Source organism: Diabrotica undecimpunctata, chromosome 10 (genome assembly GCF_040954645.1).
Source record: "Diabrotica undecimpunctata isolate CICGRU chromosome 10, icDiaUnde3, whole genome shotgun sequence".
Classification (NCBI taxonomy): domain Eukaryota; kingdom Metazoa; phylum Arthropoda; class Insecta; order Coleoptera; family Chrysomelidae; genus Diabrotica; species Diabrotica undecimpunctata.
In genome coordinates this window covers 37,565,905-37,585,386 of record NC_092812.1, presented here as the reverse complement: position 1 = coordinate 37,585,386, position 19,482 = coordinate 37,565,905, and the positions used below count along the sequence as shown (strand labels likewise).

Below are 19,482 nucleotides of genomic sequence, written 5' to 3'. Positions count from 1 at the left end.
AAAGAATTACAAAATCTTATAAAAAGATATAAGATATAAAAAAAGGAGGCAGGTTATTTTGACCTAGAAATAAACTAGGAAAAGTTAAAGTACATTATACTCGGAAATACAAAGCAAAAAGAACAGGGGCAGTTTACATTCATATCTAATGAATCAAGGGAATATAATTTCGAGAGAGTGGTCCTTTTACTCATCTGGGGGTTATAATAAAAGAGAAAGGCCAGGAAGAATGGGAAATAAAAAGATGGGAAGCCTAAGACTACTGATGAAATCTAAATATGTATCGAGAAATTCAAAGTTAAGGATATATAAAACAGTAATAAGGCCCACAGTGACATTATGGTAGCGAACTACGGACAATGAAAAGAGCAAATACGGAGAAATTGGAAAGTTGGGAAAGGAAAATGCTCAGAGCTATATATGGAGGCAAAAACAAGGTGGCAGGTTGGATGCGACGAGCAAACAGGGAGCTAGTGGAACTGTATAACGAACCAAGCATCAGTCGCTTCATAAAAGCATAGAAAGTGAGATGGATGGGGCACGTGATAAGAGATGAAAGGAAGAGGTTGCCAAAGATAATTCTAAAATGGGGCCCAATCACAAAAAGAAGAAAAGGACGACCCAGATAAAGATGGTTTGATAGCGTACAGGAAGATCTCAGAAAAGTGGGAATTGATGACTGGGAAGAAACAGCAATAAACAGGGATGAAGAGAGGAGATTAGTAAGCCAATTTAGTAGGCAAGGAGTATAATTGGATAAGAAGCCACCCCAGTTAGTACAAGTTTTGTAATAAGTAGGCCATCAGGGCATGTTGAACTTTGTAAATAAAACAGTGCCTGGAACGAAATGAAGGTGGCAGTACTTCACACTGGTGAAACATTTGTGGGTTGAAAAGACTGGATGATACCAGATATTATAAAGCTCATGGAAGAAAAACAAAATACAAGCAAATGAAGAAACTAGTAGAAACGCAGATCAAGAAGCTAAAGAACGCTGGATGGAAGAAAATTACAAAGAAATAGAAGAATTTAATACAAAACACGACAAACATAACCTACATAAGAAACTTAAAGAAACTACGGGTAATACACGGAAGAGAATAGCGCAAGGTATAGGAAACTTCAATAGAGATCTCCAATTATCAGAAGAAGAAAACAGCAAACTTAGAAGAAATGCATCAATGACTTATTTATAGATAATAGCAAAAAATATAAATGAAACATTACCAACTAATAAAAATATGCAAATTCTAATATCAGAGGTGAAACAAGCAATTAAAAACTCAAAAAATGGTAAAGAGCTGGGTCCTGAGGAAATTCCAGTAAAATATTAAACATCCTGAATTTAATAAAATAATAAAATATACTAAAGTGGCCAAATTCCTGATGAATGGTTAAAATCTATGTTTTTACCCTTACCCAACAGTTCGTTTTTGGCAGTGGTCAGGTAAAGTTCTTATCAGTGCGTGAACGAGTATTCATTAAGTGTTTGTTTATTTGTTTTTTGATTGTTATGATCGGGGATTCGGACGGAAGATATGAACCTCCTGATAGGGGAAAAAGTATAATTATAGATGAAGTGAATATGGAATTTAGCGGAAATGGAAAAAAGCGACGAAACAGGTGGTATTCAAAAAACAATAAAACAAAAAAATAAATATAGTCCAACGGACCAAGGTCCATATTATGTATTTGTGCAAAGTAAAGAAGGAAACATAGGTAAGTTTCATAAAATTTCTACTGCTAGATTAATTTTAAACGCAGAACCGGAGATCAGGGATAACATTTTAAATATTTCTGTAACTGGTAGAAATAAAGTTAAAGTCGAATTAAATTCATTCGATAGTGATGAGAACACAGATGAGAATATAGGATTATTAATAACGAATACAAAATAGTCATCTTCAAACGTTGTTCTGTCAAAATTTTTGTCCTCAATTGGACTACTTATTAGTTTAAAAGTTATTTAAGAAATAATGGTAACAAGAAAAAATAGTAGTTTTTCTCAAAAAAATACACCTTGTTACAACTTAATCATAACGCTGACAAAAATTTTATGTTACATATATGCATTTCATCCGATCTCAAATTTCCACGATATTGATTTTTTAAATCCCTTTATAACAGCTTATTTATCCAGTATTACAATAAAAATATACGTAAATTGTAGATCCACCTACTGTACGTAATGATAATTCAATTAGTTGATTGAAAGAAGGTGGCACTTCTTTCTGACTAATTATATTGACTAGGACTGCCTACAATATCATTCGATTCGTCACTTACAACTACAAATAAAGAATACTATGATTCGGCACCAATTAGTGGTGATAAAAACGTTTTGAAGGTTGAATATGTTAATTTTAACAGTTTTTCTGGCGGTTTAGTTCAAATTTAAAATGAACGACGACATTCTACCTGAACAACTGGAAGAGGTACTCTTAAATTAGGCAATCAGCGATAAATAATAATGATTGGCGACTTGAACGCAAGAACTAAAAGCAGACAAAATTATCCAGTAATTCGGTAAGGTCCAGTAAGTTAACTTCGGCGAAGAAGTGACAGATACTAATGGAAATAGACTTATAAATCTATGTAAATATATACTTATATTTTAATAAATAAAATGGACACATGTGTGTGATAACCAATTTTTACTTGTCAGGGATGCAGAACAGTTCTTTGTATTGAATGTGGTAATCTAACAGCATCTGAAGTTAAATGTATGCGGCTGAAAACAAAACGTAAACTGAAGTTTTTCTGTGAACTATGTGAAGTAAGATTGCAGAAGGTACCAGCTATGTTCAAAGAACTTACTGAGCTTAAGGAAAGTATAAATAAAATTATACACAAGGAAAATGTCGCATGTGTTGCACCAGATATGGAGGATATTATTTCCGAAATGCTGGGGAGTCAAAATAGGGCTTCCAATATAATTATATTTAAAGTTTGATGACTTGATGAAAGCTTTTGATACAATACCGTTATATAGACTATGGCAAGTACTGAAAAGTTCATCTATTAATATTACACTTGTGACAGCAATGAAAGCAATGAAACGATTTTACAACAATCTTCTATCAAATATAAAGACTAACAAACAGTTCTCTGAAAATTTTAGAAGATTCCAAAAAGAAATGAAGAAATTCATGCTCTGCAATGGGTATACCATTAAACGTGGAAACAACCTTATATACTGCTTCAGTTCACGAACGATCAAGTAGTCCACACGCAAGACAAGGAGGATCTGCAGTTCATTACAAAGCGATTAATATAAGAATAAGAATATATTATCATAAAGACATTGTTATTTATACCGATGATCACAAAAATGGTGTAGGAATCATGATTAAAAAAGCACTATAGCAGTTAGTATGTCTTCAACTTTATTTCCTATAATGAAGAATAATAATGTTACAGTTAAAAACCCAGCCAATAAACATAAACATAATTCAAATTATGCTCCATTATCAAGCAGCATCGATAATGACATTCAGATTTACAACATCTAACGAGAAACATAAAAAATCATGAAGTCAACATAATATTGGGCGATTTTAACGCCAAAGTCGGTAAAGAGAAAGAAAAAATATTGCAGAGAATTATGGTCTAGGTATAAGAAATGAATTATGATTAAATGATTAATGACTAATACAATATTGTCAAGAGGAAGAACTAGTCAACACAAACACATTTTATCAATTACCACCAAGGAGACTTTATACAGGGAGTGCACCAGGAGACAACGAAAATAATATGATAGCAAACCAAATCGATTACATTTATGTTAATACAAGATTTAGAAATGGGATTAAAAGCGTAAAAACATACCCTAGTGCTGATACAGACTCCGACCACAATTTACTTCTTACCAACTTTAACATTAAACCGAAAAAACAATAGAAAAAAAGTAAAATTAAGACTAGATTTGTCAAAGCTTGGGGGTGAAAAATGTCAACAACAAATAAATGAAGCAATTGCATCAGCATTCACAGAAGCTCCAGAAAAATATATTATATTAACAGTGCCTGAATGTGCCTGGCCTTCGATGATGATCTTACTATTGTAACGAAAACAAGAAAAGAATTACAAAATCTTATAAAAAGATATAAGATATAAAAAAAGGAGGCAGGTTATTTTGACCTAGAAATAAACTAGGAAAAGTTAAAGTACATTATACTCGGAAATACAAAGCAAAAAGAACAGGGGCAGTTTACATTCATATCTAATGAATCAAGGGAATATAATTTCGAGAGAGTGGTCCTTTTACTCATCTGGGGGTTATAATAAAAGAGAAAGGCCAGGAAGAATGGGAAATAAAAAGATGGGAAGCCTAAGACTACTGATGAAATCTAAATATGTATCGAGAAATTCAAAGTTAAGGATATATAAAACAGTAATAAGGCCCACAGTGACATTATGGTAACGAACTACGGACAATGAAAAGAGCAAATACGGAGAAATTGGAAAGTTGGGAAAGGAAAATGCTCAGAGCTATATATGGAGGCAAAAACAAGGTGGCAGGTTGGATGCGACGAGCAAACAGGGAGCTAGTGGAACTGTATAACGAACCAAGCATCAGTCGCTTCATAAAAGCACAGAAAGTGAGATGGATGGGGCACGTGATAAGAGATGAAAGGAAGAGGTTGCCAAAGATGATTCTAAAATAGGGCCCAATCACAAAAAGAAGAAAAGGACGACCCAGATAAAGATGGTTTGATAGCGTACAGGAAGATCTCAGAAAAGTGGGAATTGATGACTGGGAAGAAACAGCAATAAACAGGGATGAAGAGAGGAGATTAGTAAGCCAATTTAGTAGGCAAGGAGTATAATTGGATAAGAAGCCACCCCAGTTGGTACAAGTTTTGTAATAAGTAGGCCATCAGGGCATGTTGAACTTTGTAAATAAAACAGTGCCTGGAACGAAATGAAGGTGGCAGTACTTCACACTGGTGAACACTGGTGAAACATTTGTGGGTTGAAAAGACTGGATGATACCAGATATTATAAAGCTCATGGAAGAAAAACAAAATACAAGCAAATGAAGAAACTGGTAGAAACGCAGATCAAGAAGCTAAAGAACGCTGTATGGAAGAAAATTACAAAGAAATAGAAGAATTTAATACAAAACACGACAAACATAACCTACATAAGAAACTTAAAGAAACTACGGGTAATACATGGAAGAGAATAGCACAAGGTATAGGAAACTTCAATAGAGATCTCCAATTATCAGAAGAAGAAAACAGCAAACTTAGAAGAAATGCATCAATGACTTATTTATAGATAATAGCAAAAAATATAAATGAAACATTACCAACTAATAAAAATATGCAAATTCTAATATCAGAGGTGAAACAAGCAATTAAAAACTCAAAAAATGGTAAAGAGCTGGGTCCTGAGGAAATTCCAGTAAAATATTAAACATCCTGAATTTAATAAAATAATAAAATATACTAAAGTGGTCAAATTCCTGATGAATGGTTAAAATCTATGTTTTTACCCTTACCCAAGAGAATAATCCTAAATCTTGCGATGAATACCGATTAATTAGGCTCATGAGACACTTTAAAAATAAATACACATTATATATATATATATATATATATATATATATATATATATATATATACACATATATATATATATATACATATATATATATATATACACACATATATATATATATATACATATATATATATATATATATATATATATATATATATATATATATATATATATAATGTGAAGAACAATTAGACAACACACAGTTTGGATTTAGAGATAGAATAGAAACAAGAGGGACATTATGCGCAATGACGGTACTATAACAAAAATGCAGGGAATATAATAAATATATTCATATGTTATACATATACATATGTTATACATATGTATAGATTTCCAAAAAGCTTTTGACAGAGTTTGACATGGAAACTCATACATGTATTGAAACACATACATCTAGATCCCAAGGATATCAATTTAATGAAAAATCTATACTACAATCAAACAGCGTTCGTACGGCTAGAAGATAGTGAGACAAACCAAGTAGAAATTCAAAAAACGAGGAAGACCGAAAACAACATGGCTAGAAGGAGTCCAAAAGGCAATTTTAGAAATAGATCAACGGTCGCCAGACTGGGCCGATAGACTTGAATGGAGGACGTTATATGCTAAAATCTTCGTTATAAAATAAACGAAGACAATACAGTGTTCTGTATTGCATGTTTTATGTAAAAAATGGATTTATTAGAGATAATAAAAAATCTATTGGACTGCATTAGCCCTTTGTGAGATACTCAATAAGTTTGTGTAAAGATAAGCACATGTTTTTGAGGGTTAATGAAAGTTTATACAACTCACTTTTATTTTCAATCAGCTGTTTTATTAAAGAACATGTTATTATTTATATATTACGATACATACTAATGGGAAGGTGATTGGGTACTTAATTCGTACTAAATAGTATACAACTATAATAATATATTGTTACATATATAAGCTATTGGATTACTTTGACCTTAAGAAGTTTAGAATTAATGAAAATGGGCCGCAATATAAGTAAAGCAATCGACAAAAGACAGTTAACACGGTCTGTAGATTTCTAAATTTTGAGTTTTTTGTCTTTATTCATTCACATTTAACAATTCTTGAATATTCTAAGTTCGACAGAGGTCGTATTATTGATAAGAATTAATATTCTTGGATTATCTATAAAAATATTCACAATTTTAGTCTACTACTATCAGTAGCACTTAATTTTTAAGATAATTGCTACCTTTGCAAATTCAGTTTAGTTTACACTTCAAGCTATTTTAATGTGATTACTTTTGCTTATTCATCTCTACACGAGTTAATTTAAGTAATCAAAATGTGTTACAATTTATCAGCAATTGTTTTTTTCTGCATCATTTTTAACCCTTGAATTAATACTGACCTTGCTGGAAAAGTCAAATTACTTTATGAATGAATTCTAGATTTTGCGAAAGAATTTCCGCTGTGATAATCACAATGTATTATAATCAGGATTTAAACAAATTTTTAAAAATAACTGTTTTATATAATGTGTAACTTAAAAAAAATTAGAAGGAAGAAAATATTTAAATCAAACTTTAAATTAAATAATGAATAAAATAATGGATACCTGGAAAGGTATTGTTTTATCATACCATTTGCGTTTCCCATTTATCGTAATATGACTTCGCTCAGTTGATTGTTGGTCCTGATTTTTGCTGTTTGACCTAATACAGGTTGCTGATTATTCTAAGATATCTGTCATCATTGTCAGTAATTCTTAATATTAATATAGAACTTAGTTTATCGTAGATTAATCTATCAAATGACGTCTCACTAGGGCATGAGCAAATACGTTGGGGTGATTTTCTATGCGTTCATCACACTTCTGGGAGAAGTAGGTTTTTTCTTTGATAGATCATTTTAAGATCACGAGCAATAACCCTTTTAATTACGTACCATGGAGCGTTTACGAGAATCCTAAGTACTTTGGACTGGAATCTTTGTAGTATTTCGAGATTTGAACGGAATGATGTCCCCCACAATTGAATTCCGTAGCTGCATATCAGTTTTAGGACGGCTTTGTAAACTAGCAATTTGTTGGTAACTGTTAATTATGATTTACGACCTAACATCCAAAATAATGTGCTAAATTTTAAGCCCAGTTGCTTTCTCTTAACAAATATATGTGTCGTCCAAGTTAATCGTCGGTCCAGATGGATTCCCAAATATTTTGCATCTTCTTTTTGTTGCAAGAACTGACCATTTAATGCCACAATTGGACAGGTACCTCTTCGTAAGGTGTAGTTGACATGGGTAGATTTAATTTTATATGCTTTAATTTGTCAAGTTTTTAGCCAAGATGAAATAACATCCTGCCATATTTGAGAAGCAATGACAGGATCTTTGTGAGATGCTATAAAAGCGATATTACTGCGTATGTTGCAATGGATATATTGCTGCTGGTGTGCGGAATAGCATGTGCCAGTAATTATGTTCTTTTATACCTTATAGTCTCTTTATCATCTCTTTAATATACTTCTCCCTTATTTTGAGTTAGCTTGTGAGATTCTGTCATAACTTGTATCTTCATTGTTAATTAGTGTTAAGGGTATTTTTACGGACATATTAAAGCTTTTTCTACTCTCCCAAGATGTTGCGTTGATTTTTATCCCCATGTCCCTGCCTTGAGGCCAAATGACGAATGTATCGTCAACATATCGTAGTCAATATGTGGGTTTGAGCATTGATGTGGACAGTCTCGAAGTCTGCCATAAAGATATTGGCAATTACTGGAGATTCTGGAGAAAGTGGGGAGCCCATTTAGGCACTATTTATTTGTCTGTACAATTGATTTGAGAAGTGTTGGATATACAATGTTTAATGAGAGATAAGTGGTCTTGCTGGATACTGTATTTAGTTTTCAGAATGTTTACAGTTGCGTCTATAGGAATGTTTGTAAAGAGTGAAACGATATCAAAACTTAATAGAATGTGTGACGGTGATAAAGGGTGTTGTTCGATGAAATAAAAAGAATTTTTGACGAAGGATGAAGCATTTTCGGAGAGAGGTTCTTGAGTTTTGGCCAAGTACTTATCCTCATAAATAAAACCTCTCTTCCTGTTGACATAAAATAATCTCTAATTCCCCATGAAAAGTCTTCCAGAACACCTCGAATATATGACCTACCCAAAATTCACAAACCCGATATTCCTCTACGTCCCATTGTCAATGCGTACAACTTCCCTACATAATAATTGACCAAGTACTTGGCTAAAACTTACTTGCATGCCAACTCTCATCATCCTCCTTCACAAATTTATTCAGTCAAGAGGCGTCAAGAGACCAAGGAGACGTCCAAATTTATGATGGGACTATGACATAAGGAAACAAGCCGGTATAATATGACACACAAAAGCGAATATTAGACAATCGTGGGCAGAAATGAAGACCGACTATGTAAGGGAGGCTACACCATAATCGGTAGAATACGTTGAGAATAATGATGATGATGAAAAATAATATTTAACTCAGACATGCTACAAGAAAAAAGTTTCAAAACCTGTTTAAATTATATATTTTTGTATTTTCCAGATAAAATGTTTCATCAGAGGCTTTATGTAGACGATCTGTTATATTTAAATTTAAAAGTCATTCAAAAGCTCCACCATGGCGCTCTCCACCTATTCTCAAAACGACCAAACAGCACCGATAAGCTTCCAAAGAATTAATCGAGAATCTCTCCAGTCATAGAGAGTGAGTGAGTAAAAGTGGTCTTTCATCTATCATTATTTCTATATGTTCCAACCGCTTTAATATTTCAGCTTTTATTATAACTATTATGGTAGGTTGTTGGTATAGCTCTATATGTCTTTATTTCTGCTTTTTATCCATTCTTGACTCTAAAGTTACCTCCAAATACCGTCACTAATACTTTTCTTTCTTATATTTTTAATATCACAGGACAACCAACATACTGCCCAGCAGATAACAACCAAATTCCGGATCTTTTAGATTTTGCAATATTTAAAGGTTTACCTAACACGCAATCAAAAATAGAGCCTAGTTTTGACCTAAGTTGGGACCATAGGATAATAATAACATTAAGCACAACTATATTATACAATCAACAGCCATTAAGACTATCTAACAAAAAACAAACTGGGAACAATTTGAAAACACCCTTAACCAGAATATAACGTTAGATCACCGAATAAAAGAATGTGATGAGCTGGAATTTGCAGTACAAAAGCTAACGGCTGTAATACAAAACGCTGCTTGGGAATCTACTCCTATAAGTAAAAAGGGTAATCCAGAAGACAACAATGTGCCATTACATATTAAACAAATTCTAACCGAAAAAAGGAGAGCTCGTGCAAAATGGCAAAGGTCTCGATAAAACACAGCTAAATAGACTAACACACTAGCTAACATCAGCGCTAAATCAAGCTCATAATGACACCTTCAATTTTTATAATAACAATCTCTCCCCAGATGACTCTATATGGAAAGCAACTAAAAAATTCAGGAAACTGGCACTACCGATTCCACCAATAAGAACACCTGATAGAAGTTGGGCGCAAACTGACAATGAAAAAGCTAATGTATTTGCAGAATATTTAACAAATATATTTACTCCAAATTTAGGTCAAAACATAAATGATGATGTACTAAGCGAATATCTAGATGCACCCTGCCAACTATCACCTCCAATAAAAGCATTCTCCCCATTCAAGTACCAACTCTCACAAAGCCCCAGGATACGATTTAATCGATGGGAGAATCCTAAAACATCTACCCAGGAAAGCAGTTCTCATGCTTACGATTATCTACAATATAATGCTGCAGTTAAGCCATTTTCCAATCCAGTGGAAATATGCTCATATTATAATGATTGGAAAGCCAGGTAAATTACCTACACAACCTTCTTCCTATCGTCCGATAAGCTTGTTAGCCTTGATGTCCAAGATATTTAAAAGACTCCCGCTAAATAGAATAAGCGAAACTGTTCCACTCGAGAAAATAATACCCGAACATCAGTTTGGTTTCCGTCAAAAATATTCAACAATCCAACAGTGTCATAGAATAGTAAATAAATTTAAGAGAAGTTTGGAAGAAAAGATTATGTGTGCCTCAGTATTTCTCGATATTCAGCAGGCATTTGATAAAGTCTGGCACAACTGTTTGCTATATAAATTAAAATCTTTACTGCCTAGCGATATGTATCTTATCCTGAAGTCCTATATTAACAAACGTTCGTTTCAAGTAAAAATCCGGAGTTTCTCCAGGAAGCGTCATCATTCCCTTCCTGTACCTAATATTTACTCGCCGTCGCTATTGCCGCCATAGCTATTACAGATGACGTCACAGTGGCGACTTTTGCCGATGATACAACCGTTTTAGTTTTAAACAAAGATCCAGACATAGCATCCGAAAAGCAGCAAAATTATTTGCATACATTAGAGAATTGGTTGACCAAATGGAAAATTAAAGTCAATAGCGAAAAATCAGCCCAAATCCCATTTACAACAAGAAGACACACTTGTCCAAAGGTTAGTCAAAATGCCCCCATTCCTGCTAGAGACGTTGTGAAATATCTTGGGTTGAATTTGGACCGAAAGCTGACTTGGAAGCAATACATTAACGCCAAAAAACTCAGCTCAATATAAAATTAAAAGAAACGAATTGGTTACTTGGCAGAAAGTTACAACTGTCATTGGAGAACAAAATACTGCTTTACAAAGTCATACCAATATGGACTTACGATGTAGAACTCTGGGGCTGTAGCAAGCCTTTAAACAAAAAAATCTTGCAGACCTTTCAGATAGCTAACGCCCCTTGGTATATGAGCAATGCAACCATCCACAATGACCTAGGAGCACCAACCATAAAAGAAGTCATATCACTTCACGCCAACAAGACCAAAATTCTAAATTCAACGCACCACAGCCAAATTATCAGTAAATTATATCAGCCACCAATGAAGGAACGAAGACTGAAGGGGACTTGACCAGAAAACCTGATTATATAGATGAAAATGGAGAACTGTCGCTAAACGGTACCCAAATCAAGTCAATATTGTCATCACATTGACTAATTACTCAATGTACTGTATATGAGTAGATTGTGAATATGCATTTAAAAATAAAAAAATATTTTTATATTTTATATGTTCTTTTTTGTTCAATACCAACGTTTTTGACATGTATATAACTGTAGGTTTCACCATTCTTGTATATATCCTTTCTTTTGTGTCTCTTGACACATTTTTTGTGTGTCATCTATTTCAAGCCATTATTTTTGTTTGTATTAACTTCATATATCATTAGCGACCCTGTATAGTTGAACATCTTAGCGTTTAGGCTATGACTTCCTAAGATTTTATTATACTTTAAATTTTTATATTTTTATTCCGTTCTTGGGAGAGACTTTTCTATTTGCAGACGAAAATATGTTTGTCGACAACATAATCCAATAATATTATAATGTCAATAAATAAATCGAACCACAAGACATAAAAGCAAACGAATTAGGCAAATAAATAATTAAAATAATTTAAAATAAATAACTTTAGTTTAAATCATACGTTACAAAAATCGCTGTTACCATACGTAACTCATTGATCAGTTTTATCTTGAGAAAATGCAGAATCTGCAAATCTTGCAATATTTTATCGAATCTTCGGGTATAAATAGTGCAACATACTTGTGATCAGTACACTCCGACCAGTATCCAGTGGTGAAAATGTGGTCGCAAGTTGTCCTTTGTATGTTAGGTAAGATACTTTTTATTTATCTATTTCTTAATTATTATTTTATTCTCTTTCCCTTTTGCCTTCAAATATTGTGTTACCAAATTAAAGGTTCTATTTTTATTCTATTTAAAATGAAATATTTATATAATCTTAATGTTTTCCTTCTGTATTTGATTTTATTTTTTTATTTTTATTTTAGGCCTTTTTTCATCGCTAAGTTTTTGTCGCTGTTTCTTGCTTTATAGCTATCTAATATTTCGTGTCGTATATAACAGTTATCTAGTCATAATCCTTCCATACTTATCCAGATATATCTCTTGGTCTAACAGCTTTAACTTTTTTTATTATTTTTAGTACTTTCTTGTTGGTTATTTTAGTTACTATTGCTGTTACTCTTTCTATAATTTTTACGTTTTTTTATGTAAAGTTTTTCAAACGTTTCTGCTTTAGTCTTTTGACAATCTGTATCTGATCTATTTTCATGCATAAGCAAACTGTCACAGTAGTGAGTCGTAATGAACGTTTTCCTTCACCGATGCATTTTTCTTAGATTTTTTCAAAATGATTAGTACTTATAATTTAGGAGAGTTTCTATCGTGAAAATATGATAACATGCCCTGAATATTTATTTTATTTTACTGCTATCACTCACTTATATATCCATCTCATTTACTTCTTCTTCTTCTTCTTCCCCTTTATAAGCAATTCTGCTTGTTCATTGGCGGATTAATACCACTATGGAAGGTTGTCACTTCATCTTTTGCGCGGTCGTCCGATACTTCTGTCGATTGGTGACTTATCTCTTGCTATTTTGACGACACTGATCTCCTCCATTCCGCTTATGTAGTTATTCCATTCTTTTTTTCTATTTTGTGTCCATTCATTTATACACTCTACGTTATATTTTCTTCTAATGTCTTCACTTCTCTTTCGATCTTTCAGGGTATTTTCTGTATTTCTTCTCAGTACTCTCATCTCTGCCGTTTCCAGTAGCCTTTGCGTTGTGGCTGTATGGGGTCATGTTTTTGAGGCATATGTCATTATTGGTCTTACACTGGCTTTATAAATTCTTGACTTCATCTCAGTGTTAATGTGTCTGTTTCGCAATTTAGTGTTTTTAAGGCATCCTGCTAGTCTATTTGCTTTTTGTACTTGATCTCTCACTTCTTTGTACGGGTCTCCATAGATAGACAGTGTAATTCCCAGGTATTTTATTTCCATTACTTGTTCAATAGTGATACCATAAATTTCTATTTTACATCTGGTTGGTACTTTGCTGACTACTATTGTTTTAGTTTTCTGAGATGAGATTGTCATATTAAATTCTTTTGCTCTTATGTTAAATCTGTGGACCAGTCTTTGCAGACTATCTTCATCTTGGGCTATTAATATTGCGTCATCTGCGTAACAGAGTATTTTTATTTCTTTGTTTCCCATTCTGTATCCTCTTCCTTTGTTAACACGTTTTTGATGATTTCATCCATGATCAAATTGAAGAGCATGGGACTCAATGAATCCTCTTGTCTTATACCGCTGCCTATTTTTTTAAGTTCTGTAAGTTGTCCATCTATTCTGTCTTCCATTTTGTTGTATTGGTAGATGTTTTCGATAGTTTTTATAATATTTAGGGGAACTTCTCTATTATACAGAAGGATAGATTACATCTTTGAATATTACTCTGTCAAACACTTTCTTTAGGTCAATCAAACACAGAAATGCTGGTCTATTATCCTCTAGTGATTTCTAGTTTCACTTACTAGTATCTATTATCCTATGATATCCTCAATAATATCTGCTATCAAAACATCTCAACAAAAATATTTAGTATTTTTATCGTTCTATTTAGTATTTTTATTAGGGATTAATGAATCGTTATTTGTTCTAGTGGGCCTTGCCTACGCATCAAATACCCCTGCATGGACCGATAACCAGGAATATGTTTACCAAGTCCGTGGTCGGACTTTAACAGGACTTATGGACGTTGCTGATGAGTACTCCGGTATTTTTTTGAAAGCTAAGTTGAGGATTCAACCAAGAGGTGACGGAAAATTGCAAGCTTTGATCGAAAACCCACAATACACTCAGATTCATACAAACTTAGATGATGGATGGAAAAGTGACGTTCCAGAAGAAGAGCTTAGTTGGAAACCTCTGCCAATGAGTTCCAAACCTTTCCAAATTCAAATGGAGAATGGTAAGATCGAAAGACTCATTGTTAACAGAGACGTAAACAACTGGGACGCAAATATGATCAAGAGTATCGTAAGCTTGTTCCAACTTAACACCAACGGAGAAAATACTCTTCCTAGCCCACTCAACAGCTTACCGGAACATGGTTCAAACTCTGGCGTTTTCTTAACTATGGAAGATACCATTTTAGGAGAAACTGAGACTTTATACAAGATCAGACCTGTTCCCGAGCACACATTACTTACTTCTGAACAAGAAGCCCGATTCGTTGAATTAAAACAAAAGAGACAACAAAACGGAGACCTCATTGAAGTTATTAAGCATGAAGATTTTACAAACAACCGTGAACTTCCTGCTTACGTCTATGGATTTGGTGACTATTTACTCAGTAATAAAGCTGCAACTAACCAAATGGGAACTTACTTTAACAGAGATTCTACCAGCCGTGCCATTCTTGCTGGAGACTTGAATCATCACGACGTATTGTTTACTAGTACAAGCAATACTATACTGATCAGCCCATCGATCAACGATGAACAAAAAGGCGCCGTTTACAGTTACTTAGAAGCTGAATTAGACGATGTAAAATCTCATACCGAAAAAATTGGAGAAGTTAATCAACCTGTACAGTTAGACAGTCTCGTATATTCATATAACAAACCCTTTTCAAAGGATAACCACATTGAAGGACCTGAAAACCAAAGAAACCAAAGAAGCCAAAATGCTGGTAGAGACAGCTCTGAGGAAGAATATTTAGATCGGGACTCTTACAAAAGACTGTCCCATCGTCGCCACCAGCGCTCTCTTGGTAAGAAATATGGACCTAAAATCTTTGACAACTCCGAAGAAAACGTACAAAATCAACCCAGAATTAACGAAGCCCCTGAAAGTCCCTTGTTAACATTGACTACTGGATACAAAGGAATGTCAATTAAAAATTCAGTTGACGTAGTCAAGGAAGCAGAAAAACTTGTTAAAAAAATTGCCAGTGATCTCCAAGATCAAGAAAAAGATCATCATGAAAAAACTTTGGAACGTTTCGTCAAACTTGTATCTCTCATGCGTGTCATGAATTTCGATGAGCTTAAACAAGTATCCGATAAACTTATGAGTCAATCTAGCAAAGGTCAAGAAGCAGCTGCCTCAGCTGTCTGCAGAGACGCTATTGCTCAATCTGGAACTGGTCCAGCTCTATTGGTTATCTCAGAATGGATCCAACAAGGAAAAATTGAAGATGATGAAGCCAGTCAAGTTGTTATCGCTGCTTTTAAATCAGCTCGTCAACCAAATATGGAATACTTGAAAACAGCGTTCAAGCTAGTTAAACACCAAAAAGTTGAAGATCAATTCCCTCTTAACAATACCGCTTTAGCTGGATTTACCGATCTGCTCAGAAAAGCTGTTATACAGAAAAACTTTGCCAAATCTGAATACCCTGTAAATAGCTTTGGTGGTTTCCGCACTGAAGAATCAAAGCAATTTGTAAGAAAAGAAGTTATGCCATATCTTAACGAAAGACTTCAAAAGGCTGTACAGAGAGGAGAAACCCACAAAATCCATGCGTATATCCGTGCTGTTGGAAACCTACCCGATCCAAGGATTCTAGAGATCTTTGAACCATTCTTAGAAGGAAAACAACAATCCTCCCAATTCCAACGTTTACTAATGGTTTTATCTATGGGAAAACTAACTGAAACCCACCCAGAAGATGCCCTCGCCGTATTCTTTAGGATCTACCAAAATCCTGCTGAACATCCCGCTGTAAGAATTGCTGCTGTATTCCACATCATGCGTAGCCGACCAACACTACAAATCCTTCAAGTTATGGCATCCAACACTAACAACGAAGATAATGATTATGTCAACGCTGTTGTCAAGCAGTCCATTGAAGAACTCACCGAGTTGCAAGGACCTGAGTTTGCAGTTATGTAAGTAACAATAAATATTAATAATATGTTAAATACTTATTAATTTTATTTTGCAGTCGCTCAATAGCCAAAGGAGCACAACCTCTTCTTACTGATAAAGAGTTCCCTGCACAATTTGGCGCTAATTACATTCGCGATTACGTTATTGAGGAATTAAACACTTTGTACAAAACATCGACCCAAATCATTCCTAGTAAAGACGAATACGTTCCTAAAGGACTCAGATACACCTTGAGAGCCAGCTTCAATGGATTATACCAAAAGCTAATCAACATGCAAGCCGTTGTTTCTAACGTTGATGACTTAATCGGAGCTGCTTACCAAAAAACACAGAGTTTTGCCAACCAGCAACAACAACAGCAACGACATGCTCAAGAACAACTTAATAATCCTTGGTCAAGTCAAAATATTGCCAAATTGTTGAACATTAAACCCGAAGAACGTGAGCAACTCGAAGCTTACTGGTATTTGGAACTACGAGGTACTCCCGTTAGTATGTATGGTTTTGATAACACAACCATGAACCAGTTGCCTAAACGTAAGTATTATATGACTGTAAACTGTAAACATAATATTTTTATGATATTTTTGAACTCATTCACTTCCTTATTTTGCTGTCAGTCTCTGACCACCAATATACCACATAATTAAAAATACACATCAGATTCCACAGATTTATTTTTAAATCCACTTCATGGCCTTATTTTAAACAGTTCTTTAATAGCAGACAAAATAAATCTCCACTTTATCTCAATCTTCTCCTGGTTTCAAAGTTATCTAACAAAAGACCTTGTAGTTTAAATTTGCACATGATACCATGCTGCGGCATTTTAACCAACATTATAAACTTACAGGAAAAATTAATCACGCTCATTGATCTATCGAGGGTTTCTCGTTTCACACTAGACTGTAGATTGAAGATTTCAAAGATAACACACTTCCACACTGAAAGTGTATACCTTACATCTATGTTCAATAGATATAGACTAAAATAATCCCATCAAAACACAATTCTTACTCCCTTCTATGTTTTTGTTTCATTTTGTATTAAACCAAATTCTTATATCATAATATTTAGTTCGAGATCGAAATCTTGTTTTGCAGATATTATTTCTGCAAGTTATCTTCATAAATGAACTTATTTTAAACCTTAAAATGTCTAGATGCCGTTCATCCTTAAAATATTTAGATAATTCCACATCAGCGTTTACAATTCAGAAACACTTAAATAATTTTATTATTTGTATTTCTTATGGATCATTTTTATTGGTAAATCTGATTAGTACACAACATATATAATAAAAAATCCACAGTGGTACTCTTCCAACACGTTGCTCACTTACCGTTAATATTTATATACAGCTTATGTCCTTTAGATTAACGTGTTTAAATAAATTATTATTTTTTCAGTTCTTAGTACATTGGAATCCGCAATGAGCAGAGGCAAACAAATCAACCAGTTCAAACTTATCAATGACCAGGAAATGGCGATAGCTGTCCCTACCTCAATGGGTATTCCTTTCTTATACACTTACGATTCTCCAATGCTCATTAAGGTTCAAGGACAAGTTGCAGGTAAAGTTCAACCAGAACTAGTCCAAAACCAAAAAATTCAGACCCCAGAAAAAATCCAACTTCAAGCTACAATCAGAGCCACCGTATCTGGAAAATCACAAGGGCGTGTAAGTTTCGTTGCTCCATTCGAACATGAGCAATACATTTCTGGTTTTGACAAACACTGGGAAGTAAACATCCCCAAGGTCAGAACTCAAGTAGATATCGACTTGAAACAACAAGAAATTAAAGCTGAGGTTGAACTCAAACCAGAAGGCAAAGTTAAACTCTTACATTTCCGCTCTTGGCCATATACTGCTAAAACTGATGTGACTAACTTCGAACCCCTTTCCGCCCAAAAGAGCACAAGAGAAATTGAACCTGATAACATGCACGCTTACAAAACTACTGTAGGACAAAAATCAGCTGGAATTGCATTAGAAGTGGAAGTTAAACATGAAAGAAAATTCGTTCATGCCGAACTAATTAATCGTTTGATTTCACAAAATGGACTTATTGATGGATTGAAAGCATTGTGGGAAGTAAGTGCTGTCCAAAGCAGTCAAATTGACATTAGCTACCTTCCTGAGAAATCATCAGTACGCAAGGTCGTTCTTCGCTCTCGTTACGATCAAGATTACCAACAACAAGGTAGGTCGTCTCAATCTGAATACAAATTGGACGAAAACATGAGTCAATCCCAAAGACAACAACAAATTATGGATGTAGTTACATCTGGAATTAATAATGTAAGAGTTAATGCTTTGGACACAATCGTTGAACTCAAAGGTGAAAGAACCATTCAATACCTCTTGACTGGAGCAGTAGCAAAGAGTAATGTTGATCCTAAATCTAATGTAAGAATATGTTTCAAGAGATCTTCACAAGACAAAGAATTGAAAAACTACGAAGCTCATTTCATATCCCAAAGTATGATTCCCAACACAAATGCCCTTGATCTTCAATACTCCCTGTCCAAAAATGAACCTAAAATTGACACCAAGATGGAACTTATTTTTGGACCTTCTGACGAAAGCAAATCTAAAATCTTGGCTGAAATCAAACAAAGAAGAACTGATGAGCGCAAACAATATTTGAAGGAACTTCCATTATACGAACAATGTAAACAGGAAATGAAACAGTCCAACAAGCAACTCTTCTCATGCACCAACCTCACTATGGCTTCAAACTTACTCGATCGTGTTGAAGTTAAACTCCAATCTCAGAACTTGAAACCTGAATTGTTAGATGCCATTCAAATGACATACGAAGCTGCTCGTTTCGAATTATTCCCAAGCCTACAAGTTAAAAACAAACAACAATCTGTACAACCAAACGGTGCTGAAATGGACATCAAATTCCACCCAGATCTCTCCTTCGTTAACGTTACAGTCAGAACCCAAAATCAAAAGGTATCCGCTAAAAACATCGAAGTTAACGATTTCGTCAGAGAAGTATTAGTTGCCCATCCAGTTTTCCACCTTCGCAACAGATTAACCAGACAACTCTTAGGAGGCGATACTTACAGAGGTATTT

General features: G+C 34.1%; 1 protein-coding gene across 1 annotated transcript in view; it reads left to right on the top strand.

The window, feature by feature from the left end:
• The first annotated feature begins 12,165 nt into the window (after positions 1-12,165).
• LOC140451685 (uncharacterized) overlaps positions 12,166-19,482 on the top strand; it is a 28,915-nt gene continuing 21,598 nt past the window's right edge. The window contains exons 1-4 of the mRNA XM_072545529.1: positions 12,166-12,295; positions 14,160-16,392; positions 16,449-16,930; positions 17,803-19,476. Of these exons, the coding sequence (XP_072401630.1) occupies positions 12,265-12,295; positions 14,160-16,392; positions 16,449-16,930; positions 17,803-19,476 (4,420 nt within the window). The 5' untranslated portion in view covers positions 12,166-12,264. The remainder of the gene's footprint in view (positions 12,296-14,159; positions 16,393-16,448; positions 16,931-17,802; positions 19,477-19,482) is intronic.